The sequence below is a fragment of the Ochotona princeps genome, chromosome 1 (genome assembly GCF_030435755.1).
Source record: "Ochotona princeps isolate mOchPri1 chromosome 1, mOchPri1.hap1, whole genome shotgun sequence".
In the NCBI taxonomy this organism is placed as follows: Eukaryota; Metazoa; Chordata; class Mammalia; order Lagomorpha; family Ochotonidae; genus Ochotona; species Ochotona princeps.
In genome coordinates, this window is record NC_080832.1 from 50,682,319 (window position 1) to 50,706,257 (window position 23,939).

At 47.3% G+C, this 23,939-nt stretch overlaps 1 protein-coding gene across 3 annotated transcripts in view; it reads left to right on the forward strand.

The window, feature by feature from the left end:
* The window catches only part of FYN (FYN proto-oncogene, Src family tyrosine kinase), a 231,985-nt gene that overhangs the window by 198,471 nt on the left and 9,575 nt on the right, over positions 1-23,939 (forward strand). For all 3 annotated transcript variants that reach the window (XM_058657505.1, XM_058657613.1, XM_058657562.1), the window contains one exon: positions 19,217-19,348. In XM_058657505.1, the coding sequence (XP_058513488.1) occupies positions 19,217-19,348 (132 nt within the window). The remainder of the gene's footprint in view (positions 1-19,216; positions 19,349-23,939) is intronic.

Below are 23,939 nucleotides of genomic sequence, written 5' to 3' on the forward strand. Positions count from 1 at the left end.
TCCACGTTGGGCCTGCTACAAATAAAGCAGCTGTGTGATCCTGTATTGCTGGTGTGTGTTCCACTGAGTGCAACTGCTCATCATAGGGCAAGCCTAAGTTGGCAGGTGTAGGATTTGTACCATATCTTTAAAAGGAGAGTTCATGTTCTTTACCTGTGGGGTACCTGCCTCCAAGCCACTGGGGCAGCCCAGTGAGACTGAGGGACCTGGCGTGGGATGGGAGGAGCCCTGAGTTGGAACCAGTTCTATGGTTTATAAGCTGTCTGCCCCAAATCAGTCACTTAACCTTTCTGGGCCTCGTTCTTTTTTGAGGCTTATTTTGTTTATTTAAAAGGCTGAATTACAGAAACAACGAGGGAAAGAGATACAGAAATCTTCCATCTGCTGGTTCATTCTCTTGATGGTTTCAGTAGCCAGAGGCTGGGCCTGTCTGAAACCAGGAGCCAGGAGCTTTACAACTGCTTGGGCCATCCTCTGCTGTTTTCCCAGACAAATCAACAGGGAGCTGGATTAGAAGCAGAGCAGCCAGGACTCCATATGTGATGCCAGCACCTTACACCACATGACCAGCCCTCTGAGACTTACTTAACCATCTATAAAGTAGAGATATTACAGATAATGACCTGAGATGATCAGTGTGCAAGTTTAATGGAATGTCTGTAGAAATCCTTTGAGGAACATGAGATGTCACAGTCATTCTCATCACTCAGCTTCCTGCATTCAATGTGTATTTCCCGTGAAAAAGGTCTTTCTGACCTCAAAGAAATTGTTCCAGAGAAAGACTATCAGTAATCAGGAGAAAGGAAAAAAAAAATTCAACAATTTTAACAGAACAAAAATCCCATTTCATTTTTTGTCACATGGGCCAGCCTCTTTATGTGGGCCATCTCCAGTCTAATACGACTTAGGTGCCCACGGGACCCTCCACCCTGGAGGTCACTGGAAATCAGTGTCAGCTGTCACCATGCCCAACAAAGACTCCTCTTTTCTCAGACATAGCTTTTCCTGCCCCCATGCCACCTCTGTTGTTGGCACTCCTGTCGGCCCTGAATACTGAAGCATGTGTGTGAGCACATCAACAGGTGCACACACACGAATGTGCATGAGTTCTGTTGTGACAGAACTTGTGTCCAAAATCCGTAGACGTAGTCTTCACACCTTCTCGGTGAAGAACATCCTCAAGAGCACACAGTAGGTGCTTAATGTGGATAGCCATTGAGGTGGCTAGCCAAGGCTGCTGGCCCTAGGCCCTGATCTTCCCAGGCGGCACATCCTGCCGTCTGAGCGTCATGTACTGCTCTCTCTCTCTCTCTCTCTCTGGGAGTTAGATGCTGTTGTGATTGCAAGTGGCCCCTAGGGAGGACAGCTGGTTTGCACCTTGAGATTGTCCTTGGGGTACTCTAGCTTGAGACTGGCTGTGAGGAGGAAGGAGTAGTATCATAGAAGCTGACTGTGGGATGCACTCCTTCAAGCTCCTCCCCAGGGTACTTTGCTTGGTGTCTTTTTTTGAACATGAAAACCTCCCCTTCCTCCCAAACGCCCCACCCCTTACTCCTTCCAGTAAAAGCAGGATAGAAGCATAAACCACAAAGTCACATTATCTTGGTGTGGATCCTAACATAGCTGTTAATTTGCCATGAGACCTCAGGCAAGCTGCATAGCCTCTCTGAGCTTTTATTCTCTCCTCTAAAGATAATAACAGTTCCCTGTGGCATAGGATGGCTGTATGGCTTCCCTGGGAACAGACTGAGCAGGTGTTGAGCTACTGACATTCGCTGCTGGTAGTGGTCGTGGTAATGGCAGCAGTATCGTTAGTGAGCCAATGGGTTCTGACAGCCATGCTTGTCTCATGCACACACATGCCCTGGGCAGTTCTGGCCTGCTCCCACCAGGACTTCTCCCACACACAGCGGTCTGCCCTAAAGAGTCTCTCTCCTGGTTTGAGTCATTGCAAAGGACAGGGGAATGAAGTGGCTCTGTGGTCTTGGATGCTGTGTGTGCTTGTTTTTGTTTTTTTAAAGTTTGAAATTCATGGCAGGATCATTGCTGAGGAGGCAAATACCAAACCAGTGTCGCCTGTGGGTCTCTGGGATGTCTGTACAGACATGGGCTGGGGAACCGGGGGTAGGACTGCTGTAGGATCAGGCTCGCACATTAAGCAGAAGAAGAAAAATGGATCTGTTTGAATGCTCCCCATATTGAGGGTTTAAATTGAATAGATGATTGTCTGGAGGAAAATTCACATATAAATTAGACTACGAAGAATTCATAATTGTTACAGTTTTCATGTTAATTATTTCATGTTTTAAAAAAATTGATGTGGAATAAATTAACACATTCTTTCACGGAGAACATATTTTAGAAAGATTTGTTACTTTAATAACTCTTTGTGTATTAGAAATCCCAGATGCCTGTGCTAATTAAATCGATGCAGATTTTTTTTTTTTTAATTCAGAAAGCACGGTAGCCATTGAACACAAGCAAGCAGGCAGCGAGGTTGACAAACACGGGCAGGCAGCAGTAGCTCCCTTGTTTCCTTCCAGTTCTGAATTTCGCCATTTGAACCAAGAGTTCAACTCCTGGCCTCCCTTTGTATTACAAAGGCTGGGGGATTATCAGACACGGAGCTCTCCCAGCTCTCCAAGCTCAAGGACTCCTGCAGAATTATTCATCAGCCGCTTCTGAGGCCCCTGAAATCCTGTGGCAGATCAAGGCTGATCTCGCCACGAGATGCCCTCCCCTTGCCCCCTGCAGCACATACGTTTCTTGTTGTCTGTCAACAGCCACATTGCCATCCCGCACAGCGCGCTGTGACCTGAACAGCAAATGTCAGGGGAGAGAGGGGCGGGAGGGAGGAGATGGAGGGAACCTTTTAATTACTGAATTTAATCTAATTCTTCCCATGCTGGAGAAAGCAGACCATCCTTTGACGAAAAGCAAAACCCTTTCCTGCAGGAGCCTTTGTTTCCAGCGAGGAGCAGGAAACTCTTCATTCCCCCACTTAAGCCGCTGGCGCCACCGGGAAATGACCGCGCCACGCCCCCATGTCCCCGCTGGTGCCCCTTGCCGCCGTGAGAGCTGAGGGTCCCTGGAGCTGTTGGCAGGCAGGCCTGGCCAGCTTTCTCTCCACAGAAAATCACCAGGTCGGTGGGGCTGTCCCGTTGTGTTGCTGGCAGCCTGCCTGACCCGTGCTGCTAGCTGCCCTGGCTCCCCAGAGCCTAGTGGGGGACAGTGGAGTCACTTGATAGAAAAGCGTCCTCATTTGTATCCTACCACGTAGAGCAAGAGCTCCACTGGCATTTCTAGGAGAGATTGCTTTGTCTATTTGCTGAGCCACCGTGCTGCTTGGGGCCCTAGATAAATCGGGGATGGGGGACAGGGGTGGGAAACGGGGGTGGGGGCGGTGCGTGTTTCAGTTTGGCAAGGAAGTGGAGATGAATTGTGCAGCGCATCCAGTTCCCTCCTAGGAAAACTGCATCAAGAGCCAAAGGTTTCAAATGAACAGAAAAGAGATTTTAAATCACCTCTTCGTACTCTAGTCCATCTTTTTCAGACTCAGACTCCTTTGGGAGAAGGAAGGAGACTGATTTCTTCCTCTTGCACCTTTGGGCGACACTCTGTAGCCATGGGGTGAGGCGGGCGGGGCTTGATCCTGGGGGTCATCACAGGTCAGCCAGCACCTGGCTCCTCTGAGCACTCCCCCTCTGGTTGCTTTGTAATCTGTGGGGCGACTTTCTCCCTTGTGCTGTTCTGGGCAGAGCCAGTTGAAGTTTATGAATGGTCAGGAACAAGTCCTGCGTCTGTATAGCCACACTTCCCAGCCCGTCTCTGATGCAAAAGGAGGCAGATGGTCACCCTCCGTGGTTTTAAAGTGTGTTATTTACACACTGTGTACTGCCACCAAACATGAAAAAATCTCTTTTGGCTTTCTTGCCTAGCATTGCCAGCCAAAGGAGCTGCTAGCGTCAGCATTATCTGGGGAGGTGGGGACAGTCGGCTGCATGTGAAGTCTCGGCTTCTTCCAGCCAAAGAAGGGCGCTCATCTCAGTCACGTGGTGCTGGTCTCCCCTATGGTGGTTTCCATGGTGTAGACACTATGCCAGGTTGGCCGGGGAGGGGGAGGGTTTGCAGTGGGGAGGAGGGTGATAGGTTTGGAAAAACATCCCCAAAGTGGTGCTTATCTTCCATGCATCTTCAATTTGTCTCAAACTCCCCACCAAAACCCTAGCATAGCAGCAATCCTACAATACCCTACAATCCTACGGGTGATTGAAAACTGCTTTCAGGGCCCAGCACAATACAGCAGTGGTTAAAGTCCTCATCTTGCACCCACCGGGATCCCATATGGGCCCCGGTTCTAATCCCAGCAGCCCTGCTTCCCATCCAGCTCCCTACTTGTGGCCTGGGAAAGCAGTCGAGGACGGCCCAATGCTTTGGGACTCTGCACCCGTGTGGGAGACCCGGAGGAGCTCCTGACTCCTGGCTTCGGATTAGCTCAGCTCCAGCCATTGTGGCCGCTTGGGGAGTGAATCATCAGATGGAAGATCTTTCTCTCTGTCTCTCCTCCTCTCTGTATATCCACCTTTCTAGTAAAAATAAATCTGAAAGAGAGAAAGAGAGAGAGAAAGAAAGGAAGAAGGAAGGAAGGAAGGAAGGAAGGAAGGAAAGAAAGAAAGAAAGAAAGAAAGAAAGAAAGAAAGAAAGAAAGAAAGAAAGAAAGAAAGGAAGGAAGGAAGAAAGAAAGAAAGAAAGAAAGAAAGAAAGAAAGAAAGAAAGAAAAGTGCTTCCAGTGCACCCAGACCCAGTGCTGCCCCACTACCCAGCGCACTGTGTGACATGAGGTCAGATGCAGGCCCACTGGCTCTGCAGGGACCCTTGGAAGCAGTCCTGTGCTGAGCAACACCGCCAGTGGTTTCATCCTTGGAAGCAGCCTGGACATTGGTCCTAGAGCCCACACTCAGCTTTCTTCTTGCCTCTAGTTCTGGGTCCAAATCACAGGCGTAGTGTCCATTCTCCTGGAGCCATGAGCTGTAATTATCGCTCTGCTGTGACTTCCTTTTTAGTCTTTGGAAAGCTGGCTGGGAGGATCATGCCACCATTCCGAGCCTTGGTGTTCTGCAGACACTAGCAGAATCCTTCTCTCCTCATTTCCACCCAAGGCCATGGTTGAACCCAGGGAGGGAGGTGCTCTTGTGATCCTCAGCTTTTCCTTCATAAAGATGAAGGGGCCAGGGCCATTGCTGTGGTGGAACAAATAAAGCCACCATATTGGACACCATTCAAGTTCTGGCTGCTCCGCTTCCAATTCAGCTCCTTGCTGATGTGCCTGGGGAAGCAGCAGAGGGTGGCCCAAGTGCCTGAGCACCTACACCCAGGTCTGGCCATTGTGGCCATGTGGAGAGTAAAGCAGCGGATGGGATATCTCTCTAACTCTGTCTTTCAAATAAATAATTAAATCTTAATAAATAAATAAATAAAGGGGCAAAAAGCCTAAAATTTCACAAGATGCTTTTTAAAAATTTAGTTCTTTTTCCCTAATTTTTTTGTATTATTGGTTTGAGAGACAGAGACAATTTGCAACATTTGCTTCACTCCCTGAAATGTGTGTCAGAGCTATACTGGGCCAGGTCAAGTCCAGGAAGTAGGAACTTAATCTAGATCTTCCGGGCCCAGCACTGTGGCCTAGCGGCTGAAGTCTTTGCCTTGAACGTGCCAGGATCCCATATGGGCGCCGGTTCTAATCCCAGCAGCCCCGCTTCCCATCCAGCTCCCTGCTTGTGGCCTGGGAAAGCAGTCGAGGACGCCCAGGGCCTTGGCACCCTGCACCCACATGGGAGATTCAGAGGAAGTTCCTGGTTCTTTGCTTCAGATTGGCTCAGCTCCGGCCACTGTAGTCACTTGGGGAAAGAGCCATCTATCAGCAAACAGAAGATCTTTCTCTCTGTCTCTCCTCCTCTCTGTATATCTACCTTTCCAATATAAATAAATAAATCTTAACTAATCTAGGTCTTCCATGTTAGTATCCGGGACCCAGATACTTGAAACATCATCACCTGCTCCTCCCAGGGAATGTATCAGTAGGAAGCTGGGGTTGGTCAATGGAGCTGAAACTCGAACCCAGACACTCCTGTGTGGAATCGGGGCGGGGGGGTTGGGGGGAGATGGGTGCAGATGAGAATATCAAACAGCATTCTAACTACTAGGCCACACAGCCACCCCTAAATTTACTCTTTTTGCTGCCAGTGAGAATTATCCTGCGTTATCACTTGTTGCCATGCAAGAAGGGCGTGGTGGATAGGAAAGGGCAGCCCGGTGCGTCCTCCCTTCTCTTGTGATTGTCCCGCAGATGTTCAGAAGGAATGTCTCCACCTGCTTTGCATCATCCGAGTTGATCTTCCTGCCTGTCCTAGGGTTAGTGCCGTGCCTCCAGCCTCCTCTGCACCCTGCCTGCTGGGTTAGGTGATTGCTGTCCACAGATGGGGCTTCTACCTCCTTCTGTGTGACCCACGGTTTGGGGATCCCCTTAGAGCTTTGCTCCCTCACCTCCAACCTGAGTATTCCTTCCATGGATTCAACACAGCCAGGCTGGGGCTCTGTGCCCTCATCTTTGCAGTAATCCAGGCACAGCTTCTTGTGCCTGGCTCTAATCTTCTTGGTCTCCCCTCTCCCTCTTACAGCCACCTCAGGGAGACAGCACTGCACACTCCTCCCTTCCTCCTTCCTTCTCAAACTCCCCAGCCTACACCATAGTGAAATTTCACATGGAATATAATCCTAACCTGCTGTACCATTTACTTTTCATTTATTTGTATTTGAGATGTGTGGTACTAAAACCTTATGAATATCAGGTCAATATTTCAGCAGAAAGTGTCACTGGAGATTAGCGGGAAAGGCACCATTATGTTACTTCGGGAGCATTTGAGGAAATTAGAAAGTCATTTCCTTGGCCTAGTGTGAAAATTCCAAATCGTGCTTTGCCAAGTTTCACTGGATTTGAGATCACTATTTTGTTTGAATAACCAACTACAAAGTTCCAGGTCAGGTCAGCTTTTTGAATTTGCTCCTTTCACAGGATATCCTGTCCTAGTCCCTGGCCGGTCACCACCCCACCTCCCCCATCCCCTGCCCTATGTAATCGGCTTCCTGTTAGAGGCACAGTTCATACTTTCTTTTATTCCCCAGGGTGACTTTCAAATTGAAGATCTGCACATGATTAAGTTCTGACTGCCATCCCTTGCAAGGTCTGTGGTTCCATCATGAAAGAGGGCTCTGGGTGGCTCTTTGGTGTCGCTGAAGCCAGTGCCTTAGACCTCACAATCCCCTGAGGGGCACGGCTTGGCTTCTCTGAAGCAAAGATGTGACTACGTTTATTCTGCACTGGCTTCACCTCCTCCGCTTTTGTAGCCAGCAGGACCACTCTGTGAGACAGAGCCATGGTGTCTGCATCATCATCAGAAGGAGAAAAGAGTTAACAGTTGAGCTCTTCAGTAGGAGCCAGTGATGTGAGCCGGCCTCCTGGTCCTGATTGCTGCCTGAGCCCTCTAGGCATCAGGAAGATGCTGCATACTTTCTGCTCCCCTAGAAACTTCAGTCCCTGTCCAGTTACCCCTCTCTTCCTCCTACAGCCAGTGCCACACCCTTGCTCCCTGCTGAGTTTGCCTGGAAGTGATGCCCCCAGCTGCCTGCAGTCTCTCGGAACAGGAGGTGACCTGGTTTTCCCAGGAGGCCTCACACCTTGATGAGTACCTAATGAACACATAGTAAAGCCTCTGTAACTGACGTGTGTGTGTGTGTGTGTGTGTGTGTGTGTGTGTGTGTGTGTTGTAGGGGTTGAGATGGGGTTTTCTGGATTCTTCATCCTCTTTCCTCTATTATGGGTTGGAGGCTTGTGCCATTGCTGGTGGCATTGACCAATTCAGCCCAGTGCTTCTGCATTACCATCCAAATAAATCAACAGCTGGCATTTGTTCTACTATTACCACATCCCAGACACTAGGCTGAGGCCTGGACATCTATAATTCCAGTGATTCTCACCACAGTCCCACAAGGTTCTGATCATCCCTGAGCTGCAGACAAAGATGACAGAGCCATAGGGAGGTTTAAGGGATTGCCCAGCATATCTTGCACACCAAGCCCCCTGGGACCCCTTCCGCAAGGAATGCTCCTGGCCCTTCCATCAATGACTGCCATGCCAGCTCAGGCCTGTCTGCACTGTCACTGACAAGCATTCACTGCCCGATTTCTGGGCAGCCTAGGTACACTTGCGTGTATCTGCAGTCACACATTCATGCAGCAGACACTCTCAGGAACATCTTCAGCCTTTCTCTGAGCCCTAGAAATGTCACTGCCATTATACTAATTCAGAAAGAGGCTACATAAAATACAAGGAAGTGACCAAGTCAAGAAGAACTATTGCTATTTGAGGCACAGGCCTGGGTCCCAGGGACAAAAGGACTTTATTAAATGGAATGTGTCCAGGCAAACAGGTGGGTCATCCCCCACATAGTGACGGCCGGTCATCCCCCACATAGTGACGGCCAGTCATCCTGTTTGTACTTAAAACCAAGAGCATTCACTCAGGCTTCCTAGAAGAAAGAAAGAGTGGCTTCATTTCTAGTATCTGTAAGAGTGAAGAACATCATTAGGTCATCACACCACTGTAATGTCACTATTTGTTTTGGATTTAGTCTCATGAAGACTGGGGAGCAGAAGGGGATTTCTGTGGCCAGCAGGGCACTCAAGAAATTGTAGCCTGGTCAGCCTTTTAGTCAGTTAAGCATTTATGGAACAGCTGCTTTTAACCAGCTATAGGCCAGACACTGAGGAATGGCAGAAGTGGCATAAGACACAGTCTCCAGTCTTAGAGGTTTTACCTTTTGTTTAAGGAGATGAAAGAATTAGGTGCAGGCCAGCAAGGAGGCAGGGACAGGGCAGAATGGCGAACTGTGCAAGGAGCTCCAGGGACAGTGTCCTTCTATTTGGATCTCAGGTCCACAGTCCCCATGTGTCCCTCCGCTCCCCGTGTTTGGTTTTCTCATCTGTTGAACAGGACTGGACAGACAGCTTCCTTACCTGTATAAAGTGCATCTCGTGATACCCAGCATTTTTAGCAAGCAGTCGGGATCTGCTTAGCCATTTTGGTCGCTTACTAACAAGGATTAAACTGTGGTCTACAGCATTGTCTCTAGGTGCCCTAGAGAGGTCAGCAAGGGCTATAGCAATCCTGCCTGACTTCATGAAGGAGATAAGACTTGAGCTGAGTAGGCTTTTGCTAAGCAGATGGGAGGAAAAAAGGCATTGCAAACAGGCTAATAGAAAAGAAGCAAGTACCAGCATGTCAGGTGTGGAGTGCTAGATAACAGGAAGAGTGGAAAGCAAGCTAAAGCAGAATATCTATGTTTGATACAGCAAGAACCTAAATTGAATAACAGTGTGGGTCCTTGGAAACCAGTGAAGGTTTGAGATCCTACCTAAGGCAGTAGGGAGCTGACTATGCAGTTGGGGACAAACGGACATTGTGAGCCTGCAGGTAACAGATTGGTTGGAAGAACAGTGAGTTAAAGGACTTAAAACAGAGGCAATTCTGGACCCAGCAGGGTAGCCTAATGGCTAAAATCCTCACCTTACAAGCGCTGAGATCCCATGTGGGTGCCAGTTCTTGTCCCAGCGGCCCCCACTTCTCATTAAGCGCCCCTGCTTGTAGCCTGGGAAAGCTGTGAAAGGTGGCCCAAAACCTTGGGACTCTGCACCCACGTGGGAGACCCAGAAGAAGCTCCTGGCTCCTGGCTTTGCAAAACAGAGGTGATGACCCAAATCAGGTTTGGGCAGTTACACTCCAAGAGGAAAGCCTAAATTTGAGGAACACATCCAAGAGACAAGCAAGAAGCTCAGGTGATAGATTAGATCTAGCGAGAGAAGAGCTCTGCTATTCCTTTGGTTTCTCACCTTGAAGCTTAGCAGAATGGTGCTACTATTCCCAGAAGGGTGATGCTAAGAAAAAATGGTTCCCAATGTGTCCCAGGATATCAGAGTAAGAATTAACTTTGGAGCCAGCCCTTAAGTGCTATTTTCAACATAGGGTAAAAATCTTCTTTTTAATTGGGCTCATAATAAGGTAATTTTTAAAAATATTTATTTATTTATTTTTATTGGAAAGGCAGATATACAGAGAGGAGGAGAGACAGAGAGGAAAATCTTCTGTCTGATGGTTTACTCCCCAAGTGACCTCAATGGTCAAGGCTGAGCCAATCTGAAGCAAAGAACCAGGAGCTTCTTCCATGTCTCTCACACGGTGCAGGATCCCAAGGCTTTGGGCCATCCTCAACTGCTTTCCCAGGCCACAAGCAGGGAGCTGGATGGGAAGTGGGGCTGCCGGGATCAGAACAGGTGCCTATATGGGATCCCGGCACATTCAAGGCGAGAACTTAAGGCCCATAATAAGGTAATTTGATGAAAATATTATTACAGCATTTTGCAGTTGTGATATTTGAAATGAAGTCTTTGTCCCCCTCAGATAATTGGAAATGAGGAATGAGAACTTGAGATGAGAGGAGACATCTGAGTGGGGCATCCAGCCCTGTTAATGAGAGGATAACAGGCAGGGCTGGCCCTGGGAGTGGCTGTGGCATCTAGGGACTAAGGAAGAAGGGCAAGGTGGGGAGGCTGGGGCACGTCTAATAAGAAACTGGGAGAATAAGAAGGAGTTTATAGCACAGACAAAAGAACAGCTTAGAACAAAGAGAAGAATATTAGGAACAAATAGACCCAGAAGGAGGAACTCATTCATATCTCATAGAAAGGCTTGATCTTTTTTACAGGGTTGGAACTGCAAAGTTTTATTCCTTTGTTCCTGAGATTATTGGTATTATTCAGATATGAGAAGTGTGCTGAAATAACAGAAGTATGACTACAAGAACCACTAGTTAAATAAGCACGGTGACAGAAATAACAGTGGAAACACAGTCGGCCCAATTGCTAATTGCTAACAGACACCCATAGACCCTACAGTGTCATGAGGCTTTCCAAGAGCCTTGAGAAGTCAAAACACCTGTCACGTCCCTTCACATCACAGACTGTCCCACAAGAGATGGTATATTCCTTTCCATGTTGGAGAGAATGGAGTAAGAGGGTGGGCTCTGTGACCTCCTGTCACACCTGGAATGGAGTCCCTCATGTGGCTTGCAAAATCCAATTGCCCCTGTCTCCAATTTATTGGAGAGCCCCGGCTGCAGCCAGCACCTACAGTAGCTGCGCATGTCTGTCGGCTCCTGCCCACTTTCAGTTGCTAACTCCATGAGAGCCAGGGTTGTATGTTACACCCTGGCACTGAGTCAAGGTGGGGTGAGGGTGAGTCGGTGGACCCCAGAGACATCTGTGGAAGGAAGAACAAGAAAAGAAACCAGCCCAGAGATGGTGAGGATTTTTGTTGTTGATCTTGTGGGTAGACTTTGAAAAATGAATTAATCTGTAACCCTCTCCTTTCCCTCGTTTAAAGTGTGGATAGTTATTAACTCATTTCAAATTAAGACTAGAGGCCTCATGAGATTTAAATGATTGGGGTTCAGTTACCTGCCTTTCTCCCAGTCTATTAAGAGAACCCCCCCCACCCGTTTTCTTGCTGGGAACACTCCCAAGGCCTCTTAGAACCACCTGTTTTTCTGCTAATGTAGCTGCCCCCTTGCCAACTGCAGATGCATGAACCAGGCCCTATGTCCCTCACAAAGCCTGGAGCTCCCACTATTTCAGAGAGAGCCATTCTGACCCTAGCTGGGATTTGGTCACACTTGATTTTCAGTACAGATTCAGGGAATGTTTTTTTTAATGATACAGTTCCATAGGCTGAGGGATTTCTCCTCTCTCCTTCCCCATTTTCCCTCCTCCCCTCACTGATTTTCCCCATATTATTGCAATAGTTTAGTCCTGCAACAACAGTCACACATCCATCATTCTATTTAAGTGTATCCTGACACAGCAAGTATAGACAGTAATAGAAAGTCCAACATCTTATTGTCAAGATATATTTAAAAGCTTCATTGGGAGTTAATCTTTTATTCAGGAGTAGAGATGCATACTGCAATGTATCTTTACTTTTTCCATGTTAGTCTCCATTGTACAATTCCTCTAGATGAATGTATATACATACATGTTTTCCTATATAAAATAAAATATATGGGTAAGCAATATATAGGTATCTGGGTATTCAATATATATAAAATATAAAATATTTGAGTATATAATGTTTGTATATATTATATATATACTAGATAGATAGCTCTTATATATTAGTGCCTGGCAGGTGCTTTTCCATTATAGGTGGCAAATGTTAGTCCCTTACAAAGACATCAAGTGACACTAGTGCCGTCACTAAAGAGAGAATGCACCACAGGGCAAGGAACTGACAGTAAGTCCCACAAGGAACCATGGCTCTTCAGCCTGAAAGGGAAGGTTGAGAAGTCCAGTCAGCTGTTCAGCTGTTCTTCCATTTGTTCAACACCTGGTTATAACATGCCTTCTGTGCAGTTGACTTTAGACTCAGTACTTCCATCCTTGAAGGCCAGCTCCAGCCCTTGAGGATGGTATCTGTCTGTAGAGTGACCTTGAGACAGCTTATAGGTTCATTGCATTGGAATTGTGACAGCTGCAAATAACCTGTTGCTCCATTTGTCCAGAGCTGGGAAGCCTACCCCAGACTTGCTAACCAAGCAGATTCCCTGTGCAAGTGACACTTAGGCTAAGAACAGCAGAGGGGGTAGCAGTCAACCACAGAGGCAGAGGATACAGCATCTCTTGAGGCTCTGGAGCAGCTTTGTATGTACACAGCAGTAAAAGGTCGTTGGAGAGGTTAGGGTGACAAAGAGGGAAGCAAAAGAGAGAAGGTCTGTGTTAACAAGAAGGGGCTGGAGAAGTAGGTGAGGGCCAGACTCTGCCTAGAGATCCCACTGGGAAGCTTTTGCAGGGGTCCAGGTGGTGGTGGCGAGTGAGTGAGGCCCTGCATGTAGGTTGTAAGGATGGAGGGGACCAGCCACTATCAAGAGTATGGATCTGGCTGAACTTAATTATGGGTCTATTATGAAGAATGGCAAAGCAAGAGGGACCAAGATCATTCAATAAGGATGTGCTGAGCTTCTCCTACAGGCAGGCGCCCGTGTGAATGTCTGAGGACACAGAGACCAAAGTGTTGGCCAAGCATGCGGATGAGGATGATGCTTGGGTTCTAGTGTGACCACATGATGGTTCAACAGAGGCAGCAAATACTGTAAAAGAAGCCCAATTGTGGGAAAGATAAACTTGGGGTGTTAAGTATGAATAACCTTTTGAGACATCCCAATGAAGAGACTGAGAAAATTGATTATGCAAGTCAGAAACTCCAGGAGAGAGGTCCCATCCCTGAAGCCAAGAATCAGTGACCACTCCTTGACCATCTTAGTGAAAAGTTGAGACATATGTAAGAAGTTATTTCTTTTAGGGTCTGGCTTGGTGGCCTTGCAGCTAAAGTCCTCGCCTCGAACTCACCAGGATCCCATATGGGTGCCGGTTCTTATCCCGGCTGCTCCACTTTCCATCCAGCTCCCTGCTTGTGGCCTGGGAAAGCAGTCAAGGACGGTTCAAAGCTTTGGGACCCTGCACCCACGTGGGAGACCTGGAGGAGGTTCCTGGCTCCTGGCTCCTGGCTTCGGCTCGGCAGAGCACTGGCCATTGCGGTCACTTGGGGAGTGAATCATCAAAGGATCTTCCTCACTGTCTCTACTACTCTCTGTATATCTGACTTTGCAATAAAAATAAATAAATCTTTTTTTTAAAAAAAAAAGAAGAAGTTATTTCTTTTAAAGCACTAGTATCCCCGTGAAATGATTCAGTATAAGCTACCTGGTCTTGTATCAGGCTGTAGGGGATTTGATCACAAGTTTGTATATTTAGTTAAATGACTATAGTCCAAACCTATTCTTGCCCAGCAGTACCTGACATGGGCCCTAATGACAGAATCAAGCTAAGGTTTCAGCAAGGATTGTTTTCCCTTGGGAGGTAAGTCAGTTCTGCCAATATTACTGGGAAAACAGTTGAACGTAAAAGATATTTCAGAGTTGATGCATATTTACTACGACCTTGGGTATTGGCTTAAACGAATCCTAGGGAACAAGTGTTTAAGATGTCCCATCCCATGTCAGAGTGCCTGGCTCGATCCCTGTCCATGCTGATTGCAGCTTCTGGTCAATACAGAGCCTGGGAGGCAGCTGTGATGGCTTTGCTCATTGGGTTCTTGCCACCATGTGGGTGACCTGGATGGAGTTCCTGGCTGATGATTTGCTTTTGTTGCAAGTTTTGGGAGGTTGGGGGAAGGGAGCACCAGCAACTCTTTGACTACTTCTGTCTTCCCTTCCTGCCTCTCAAATTAACAGAAAAATTCTATTTCAGTAACAAAAGGAAAGAAGTGGTAACTTTTTAAAATTCATGTAAATGTTGAACACATACACGGAGTGTTTGCAGTGTGCTTTCAGAAACCAAACTGAACAGTAACATCAGTGATCATCCACTGCACAGCTTGCTGTCTTTCTTCCAGTGAAATGGGAAGGAAAGAAAATCCTGTTCTCATCTGAACCCAGCTCCCAGACAGGAGAGCCTCCAGGAAGCATGAGTCAGCTAGTTATATAACAAGACCAAGGGGATTTGGTAAGGTAGTTCTGACATTTGCTTCATTTTCCTAAAAGTCCACTCTGCTTAGGAGACAAAGTTGATCCTGACTGTATACCTTCCTTGGTATCTGAGGGCAAAACACTGTCTCTCCTCCCAGTGTCAGAGTTTTCCTAACCTCGTACGAGGAAAGAGGTCGCGAACTGGGCAGCCCTCAGAATACCGTCCTCATGGACGTCCTCATGGTTCTGTGCTGTGCCACGTAGCCATTTGCAGAGAGACACCTGCCAAAGACCACCAATGAATTCTGCCCCATGAAGAGTTATGTTTTGTACCCTCATGAGGTTGGAAATGGAAATAAGGGGAATGGAAGTAATAAGATGCATAAAAAATGAACATTGGTTCCTCTCAATGAACACTTCAGTTAATCATCAATAAGTTATCCTTGCTTTAGCTTGGTCTTTTATCTTCCTTGAAAAAGGAAATGAATTATCTTTTGAGATGACTCCTTTGTCAGAAGTGGCAGCTATTTTTAACACAGAAAAAAGGAAATAGGACAAGTTGAACTAAGCCATTCATACTTTTTTGTTCCTTTTTTGCATAGTGAATTGACTTCATGTCAGAAATAAACTCATGGAACGGCATTGTGGTGTGGTGGGGTATGCCCACTTCTGATCCTGCTCCCTGTTAATGGTGTGGGAAGGCAGGGAAAGATGGACCAAATACTTAGATCCAACAGAAGCTCCTAGCTCCTGGTTTCAGCCTGGCCCGGCCCTGGCCATTGCACCCATCTGAGGAATGAACCAGAAAATGGAAGATCAGTCTCTTTCTCTCTCTCTCTCCCCTTCTTTGTAACTTTTTTTAAATGAATCACACCCAGGTTACCCCCCACACACCTTTTTTAATGCATATCCCCTTATCTCTCGCATCCCGCCCAGCATGTAGTAATGACTATTCTGTGCGCATATGGAAGTTGGTTAGAGACTTTTCTTAGCTTTCTCTCCATCTTATTTGTCTGGTGAAGTCTGAGTTTTGAGACTGGAGACTGACGCTCATTATGCCTAGAGAATTCTTAGAGTCAGAACCTTTAGGTGTCTCACCTCTGGCTGTCAGGGAGGAGGCTTCCATTTTTTGAGTTAGCAGCTGAAGCTACCACAACGCTTTCTGTCTTGTCTAATGATCCCTCTCACTGGCTGGAAATTTCCGTTCAGTGCCCATGGCTATATCCTCTGTGTCTTCATCTTTACTCTGAGAGGTTGTTAGCTTCTTTGAAAGGCATCAGCAACATTGGTGGCCACAACATGTTTGCTGAGACCATACCACACATGCACAGTTTCTGGTCCCTGAGACTTGGAGTTCCAGATGTGTCTGAAACCAGCAAGGAATAGGAGCACAGGCTGTTTGCTGACATTAAAAAAAGCCATTAATGTTCCCCAACACCCCCACAGTGGGTGCCTAGCCCAGGGACCACACTAGGTTTTTAGATCTCTGGCCCAGCATGCCCCTTCCTGACCCTGGGAAGTCCATGGCTCTGCTCTAGCCCTCTAGGCTTCCCTGCCCAGCCCACACCCCACACCGAGCCCTGGCTCTCACATAGGCAAGTGCAGTGGCCTGGCCTGGGGAGGCCAGTGTGTCACTCTGATTTTGAAATAAATAATACTTTTTTTAAAAGAAGAAGAAAAAAATTATTGGAGAATGAGTCTTAAGCTCCTTCTATTTAAATCAATATATATGACTTCTTATTTTTTTAATTTATTTATTTATATTGGAAAGGCAGATATACAGAGAGGAGGAGAGACAGAGAGGAAGATTTTCCATCTGATGATTCACTCCCCAAGCGGCCGCAATGGCTGGAGCTGAGCCAATCCGAAGCCAGGAGCCAGGAGCTCCTCCTGGTCTCCCACGTGGGTGCAGGGTCCCAAGGCCCTGGACCGTCCTCGACTGCCTTCCCAGGCCACAAGCAGGGAGCTGGATGGGAAGTGGAGCTGCCTGGGTTAGAACCGTCACCCATTGTTTATATACCCTTTGTTTTGATTTTGTGAAGGTTTATACATAATCCTTATTATGGATTCTATATAATGAGAAAGTAATCGAGCAGACTAACACAACTAGCTGATATACTGACCTTTTTATTTTAAATTTGTAATTATAAAATCTTGGAAAATCGAAAACAACTTTTCCAAATTTTAAGTTTGCCTTCCATCGTACAAGCACCTTCTCTGGTGCTGAATGAGTCAAAAATGGGAAGGAAGGCCCCAAGCTTGTCATTTTATTTGCAGGATTTTTCTACCCAGTAGAAAAAAAAAATGTTCCATTTGCTTTGCAAGTGGTCAGGAGACTTCCAAGCCATTTGACCGGAGACAGTTGCAATAGGAAGGAATTCAATATAGGCTTAATTCCCTGAAGCAAGAGAGCTCCAGCTGAGCTTTGGTCTGAGGCTGAGTCTGCTCTCACCGAGGCCAACCAATCCCATGAATCCCAGTGGCTCCAAGTCCAAAGCTGTGTGAACAGAAGGCTCAAGGAGAGCAGCTGGGAGAAGAATGCCCAGAAAGAACAGAACAGAAATGACTGTTCAGAGAGTATCACGTCTTCTCTGGACTCCTCCAGCCCTTAAGAAAACACATAAATAACTGTGGGTGTGAAACAAAGCTAATTACAAATAACTCCGTGCATGAAATGAGGAGAAAACTCGAGAATCACTTTTCTGCTCCAATATTCATGTGAGATGTCACATATTGAAATAGGGTTTTCTTTTCTTTTTTTTTTTTTTAATTTCATTTCACACCAGCATAGAGGAGATGGAGAGGAAAATTCTATTGCCAGAAAAATGCCAGGGTGGATTTGCTGAAGATGTTATCACACGCTGTATTTAAAACAAAAATTTAATTGCTGTAATTTATCACCCCCTCTAGTTATTAAAAACTTGCTAATTTAAAGATTTTAATCATTTGCCACTTTTTCACATAGAGGCTTTTCAGAGACGATACCATGAAAATTTCTGATTTTCATCAGCCTTTGTATACTTTTTGGAAGTGCTCCTAAGCAGAATTAACATGTTTTAGACATGTAATTGTGTTTACATTAATAGTGAGAAGTCTGTGTGTTTTTCTTTTAGTTTATTCAGTGGCATAGCAGGAATCACTCTGTGATTGCTGAGGTTCAAGTATGAGAGTCGGTGCATGCGGCTGAGTACCCTCAAACTCCCAGGCAGGCATCTTGAGCACTGAAAAGCGGGGGGCACCCACCCTTCCTTTTGGTAGGGAAAGGGTTCTTTCATGTCAGAGAAACCTGAGACATGATTCCGCTGACCCTGGTGCGAATCTGCTCCTTGGTTCTGACAAACCAGAGACCCAGAAGACACTCACTGAGGCAGGGCTCCTCTTCCAAAAACAAACAGTTGAGTGGATGTTGCTTGCGCTGTTAAGTCACCTCTTACGATGCTTGCATCTTATATCAGAGCTTTGTTTGCTTCCTGGCTGCTCTGTTTCCAATCCAGCTTCATGATAATGCCATCCTTGGAGAAAACAGATGATAGCTTGGCCTCTTGCCACCCACGTGGGAGACCTGGGTGGAAATCCTGGCTTCTTGCTTTTTTCCTGGCCCAGCCTCTGGCTGTTACCAGTAAATGAAAGATTCTTTCTCTCTCTCTCTCTCTCTCTTTCTCTTTCTTTCTCTCTCTCATCTGCCTTTCAAATAAATTGAAAGATAAGTACTTCTTTAAATTTTAAAGAAAATACCAAACATTTAACAGAGCTTTCTCTAGCTGACAGGAGAACGGTAAGAAGGTAAGGGTTCATGTAATGCAGAAGAAAAAATCTACCCCAGGATAAAGGTGACTTCGTAGGGAGAAAGCACAGCATTAGATAAGAAGGAAAGTGCTTGGAGGGGAGTAACCCCATGCTGTAGACAGACAGGTGCAAGAGGCCTTAGGGAAGTGCAGCCCTTCTCAGCAGACCACAGGGGCTGCAGCCAGCATCTCCCTCGGGAACAGCGTGATGATCGGTGGAACTGGTGAGCACCAACAGCAAAATCTGCTCTGACATCCCAGAGAATTCCTGAGAGGAACCCAGCAGTTTAATCCTTTGTGCATTTAGTAATGTAGCATTATTTCATAGCAAAAGAAAAATATATAGACATCTCTTCCTCGAGTCACAACTCTGTTGAAACCTACAACGCTTTGATGGGGGTCAAAGATTCAAGGTCAGGAAGCCAGAGGGCCCCACCACCACCACCACCCAGGCCCTGTCTTTACTGAGATATGAAAGAACTGTGGCATCTGTGATGTTTCTGTGACGTCTTCCCCTCTCACGAATCCAAAGCTGCTCCTTTGTTCCTCGGAATCACACCTACACACACACACTCACATCCTCTTTGATGGAAGACTCCAGATCACATTGGCGTGTTTAAGGTTACAGTACCAGGACCAGACCCCATGTCTCAGCAGCAGTTCGTTCCTGTTGCGCCTCTCTTCTGTTCCCTCTGCACCTGTTCTCAGGAAGGTGGCTTCCACATGCTCTGTCTTGCGTGCCAATCCCAAACCTCCACAGGCTCTGTCTGCTCAGCAAGTAACCACATGTCCGTTCTGCAGGTGCCAAGTTCCCCATCAAGTGGACGGCCCCCGAAGCAGCCCTGTATGGAAGGTTCACGATCAAGTCTGACGTTTGGTCCTTCGGAATCTTACTCACAGAGCTGGTCACCAAAGGGAGAGTGCCATACCCAGGTAAGAACAAAAATGTGGAAACGGGCCTCGAATGGGATGCTCTCTAACCCTCCCTGGGGAAACTGCACCCATATTCCCAACTGTCAGCCAGAGAAACATAGCTTTAAGGGGGCTGGAAGCAGACAAGCAGCCACCAGGGACATGTGCCTGGTTTGGTGTCATCCGCAGCCCACATGCATGCTCCCCAGTGCAGGGGCTCGCTCTGCTCTCATTAGAAGCCCATGCCTGTTGCTCGCAGGGCTGAAGCTTCCGCCCCAGTGGAGCTTGCAAACAATGTCTGAGAAAGAGCAGAAACAGCTGCCCCGCCCCACTCCCGCACCTCCTCCGCTTTTTGATTACCCTGCAGCACTGACCCAAGGAGCCAGGCTGTCGGGAAGATGCCAGAAGCTGCTTGCTCTGCAGACCCTGGCTCCAGATGGTCAGAGGAACCAAGAGGCACACTTGAGATGCACTTGAAAAAGCATTCCTTTCCTGTGGCTGGGCAGGCGAAGATGGGCAATAACAAAAGCCAGTGGGACAAGGGAACAAAATAGTTACAGCCTGGAATTTTCCAGGACTATCAAGATTCCACACTCCCCAAAGAAACCCCAGGTTTAGGCTCTCTGTGCTTCAGTTCATTGTTTGAGCTGGATGAGGACGCAAAGGGCGCCGGCGCTGTTACCTGCACGCATTAGTGGTTACAGCACAGGTATGTGCTGCTCTTTGAAATGTTAAGGACATATTTTCCAGTTACTGCTGAGTAAAGGAAGAATACAGCGCCTCCTTATTCCCTGCCTAAAAAGGAGCTAGCAAGAAAGAAAGGGAAGGAAAAAAAAAAAACTTGATGGAAGCGATAGTGGAGATTAATGAGGAATTTAGAGCTCTTGCAAATCCTGGGCTTGTAATCATATCTGCAGTCAGAGGAGGCAGCAAGAGCAGATTAGTTTGTAATCCCTTTGTTCATTTTTTATGATTGTTTCTGGTCATCTTCAGGGAACACAGAGGCGCACATGTAAAGAGGATGTCTTTCTGGGCTGCCACAGCCCCAGCACCCCTGGGAGTGGGGACTGGCACAGAGGCAAAATTGATAGAATCCCGGGGCCCGCAGTGCCAGCACAGGGCATGGGCCGATGCAGGTGGAGGCAGCTCCATTGGTGCCCAGCACCGCTGCCGCTCCTGGCAGCACAGCAGGGAGGGGCTGGAGCATGGCGCGGGTGTTTTTGATTTGCTTGTCCGGAGGGGAAAATGTGCTGGGCTCAGGCCGTGGCTCTGAGTTTTAAAGATGTGAAGCCACCTCATTTTTAAAATGTTTTTCATTGTCTACATTTTGAACTGATCTCTTCTCAGTCTCCCCTGGCCAAGTGTTGTGTTTATTGACATTCAGGGCGTGGTGGAGAGTTAAGGTTTTGCATTTCTGAAGCTTCCACATTCCAGGAATCCAAAGCTTCTTTGTTTCTACGCTCACATACATACGTGCACATAGTTACACATACATCGATACAGAGATGCATACACATATGTGTGCACATAAATAAGCACGTGCATACATGTGCACACAAATGCATTCATACGCATCATACACATACACAGAGATACATGCATGTACACATGCAGACATACACAAGAATACAAACACACAAACACATACATCTGCACACATACACAGATATACATGAATGTACACACACATACTCATATATACACATATACCCACAAACACACTCATACACAAATATACACAAATACATACATGCATGCATAAGCATACATGTACACACATGCACACACACACACACACACACATATATATATATATATATATATATATATACATACACATGCACACAGAGGCCAAGACAAAGGGGTGGAGGCAGGGCCGCAGGGAAGGAAGACACTTATGTTTCGCTTTCAGCATGAAGAAACACAGTCTCACTTTACTACTTAGACAAGAGGGTTCCTTCATCCAGCGTGGCTTCAGGGAGGGTCAGCTGGGCCAGGCATTTGTCCTACCTGGGAAATGGTGCAGATAAGATGTCCATCCTCTCAGCAGACCTTGATGGATCCCTGCAACAGACAGGCAAGGCACTGCCCCAGAGCCAGAAAGGGCAGTCAGCATACATCCCTCCAGCAACCCTGGTACTTACAGGGAAGATATCAACCAGCCTGATTTGGTCACTTATTTGGTATTGGAGGAGGTGACCCACAGGGGTTTGATGACCTGAATTTACTCTCAGTGAACCCCAACTCTTAGCACTGAGACCAGAGCCCATTGGAAGCACCTACAGTGGGCACCCACATACAAGGGCATCAGGACGCTAGAAAAGGAGTCTAGCATGATAACTGCATCCAGGTGACAGCTGCTGGCATGCGGGGACTCTGAGCCTGACCCAGCGCATGGTTCTGCAGAGGTGGTGGAGAGCAAGCTGTTTGCCAGAGGTAGGAGGGAGGTCGGGAAAGCAGACCTTTGATGGTAAGCAGGTGAAGTGGCGACACAGAATCCACAAAGCCTGGCAGGTGGGTGGCACCAAGACCTGGGAGGAGATCAGGGCTGGTTCAAGGAGTAGTGGCAGGTGAGGCACGTGGGGGTGCAGCTGGAAAGGGGGACCTGGCCAGTCGTGAGCAACCTGGTGGGAGTGGCAGCCGAGGAGAGAGTGCTGCAAGTTGCTCCTCACCCAAAAAAGCCATAGACAACTGTTCCCCGGGCCTGTTCTCCTCCCCACAGGTGCCTCGTAACTTGGTCTGTTAGCGCAGCTGTAGTCACGTTGAATGGGACTTCTGAATGTAAGATTTTTCCTAGAGGAAGGAATGTTTACAGAGTGGGTGCAGTTATGGGATATTTACCCTAATGAAGGGTTAGGGTTGCAAAGAAATATGTAGTGCCACAACGCCTCGTCCCACACATCTCTGCGAGAGCAAGGACCTCCCTCAGCATTCTTGCTGCTTGTTGTGTGGCCATGTCAGTCAGTGTTCACGCAGAGGGGGTCACGTCTCAGCTTTCCTGCACTCAGCCTGTGCCCGTGCATGCTAGCCTGGTACAGACCACCATCTCTGTCCATAATGATGTGCACTCTACTTTTTTGTTGTTGTTTTTACTTAGTTACTTGAGAGGAAACGAGTCAGAAAAGTAACAGATAGGGAGACCTCCCATATGCTTGTTGATTCCCCAAAAGCCCACAACTACCACAACTGAGCTGGCAGAAGCCGAGAGTTGAGAACTTAGTCTAGCTCTCCCACAGGTGTGTGGGCGCCCAATGACGTGAGCTCGCACCAGCTGCCTCCCAGCACCCGCAAAGGCAGGAAGCTAGAGTCAGGAGCCCAAGCCACAAATGAAGACCTAGGGGTCCGAACATGGGATGCCAGCATCTTAACCATGAGACTCAACTTGTCTGACCTACAGGTGATCATTTCTTGGTTGGCTGGAATGTGTTTCGAGCAATTCTTTTATGCAAGAATAGTAGTAGGTGACAATATGTTTTGCTGTTCAGCATCTGACTTGGTGGCCTCCAGCCACCTTTGAATGCATAGGAACAGTACTTTGTCTGATGGGTGAGGACGAGGTGGGGAAGGAAGGCGTGGCCTAGAAGGAGTTCTTACCAAAGCTTCCAGCAATCGTTGCCCAGAAACGGGCCTCTGAGAGAGAACTGAGAATGGAGTGCGTGAGCTGTGACCAAGGAAAAGGCAAGTGGATTAAGGGAGAATAAAACCTTCGATCGGTTGGTTAGTCAGCAAGTTTTGTGAGCAAAATAGATAAAAGGAAAGGGAAAGGCAGTCTCAAGCTGAATGAGAGCCCTGAAACCACACAATAAACACTGGCTGAGGATGCCCAGGAGAGCAGGAAGACAGGAGTGGCACCCCTCACCACAGGAGGAAGGTTGCTTCCAAGGTAAGGACCAGGGGTAGACACAGTTCCAAAGACTGGCATTGCATTCCAGTTCCGGCAACAGCCTGAGCTGGTGCATTCTCAGTGTTGCAGCCTAGCTTGCTCTTTCTGTACCTCAGACTTTGGGTCATTTCTTGCCTCAAGATTAGAACTGGTGGATTATTATATATATGAAATCAAAACATTGAGTGAAAGCAGCTTTCTGGGTTTGGTACATAGAATCATAATACTTTACCTTCAAAACCTCTCTCCACTCATTCTTCTTCTCTCTGCCTCTACCCCCACTGCCCGGGTCAGGCTGTCACACATTTGTGTTGTGACCTTTCTGTAGGGCTTCCTGCATCCCATGCACAACCGCCATTCCCTGTCACTGTCATGTAGAATTACTGTCCTAGAAAACAAACCGAGTAATCCCGGGCTCCTAGTTAAAAACACCAAGGGCTTTCCCCTGCCTTCTAGATGCACACTCGAAGCTTTCATTTGGCATAGTCCTTCACAAACCTTTCCCTTCAATCTCTTCACATATATTTACTGAGCTCTGTGTGCCAAGTACTTGTTCCAGGGCACCAGAAATAGAGCAGTAAACCAACAGATGAAAAGTCCTTTCTTTTCGAGCTCCATTCTTCTTGAAGGAGGCAGACAATAAGCAAAGATAAAGAAATAAAATATGTTGGCTAGTGCTGATATAGAAGATGAAACGGGGAAGGCAGACAGGGTATCAGGAGAGGGTGG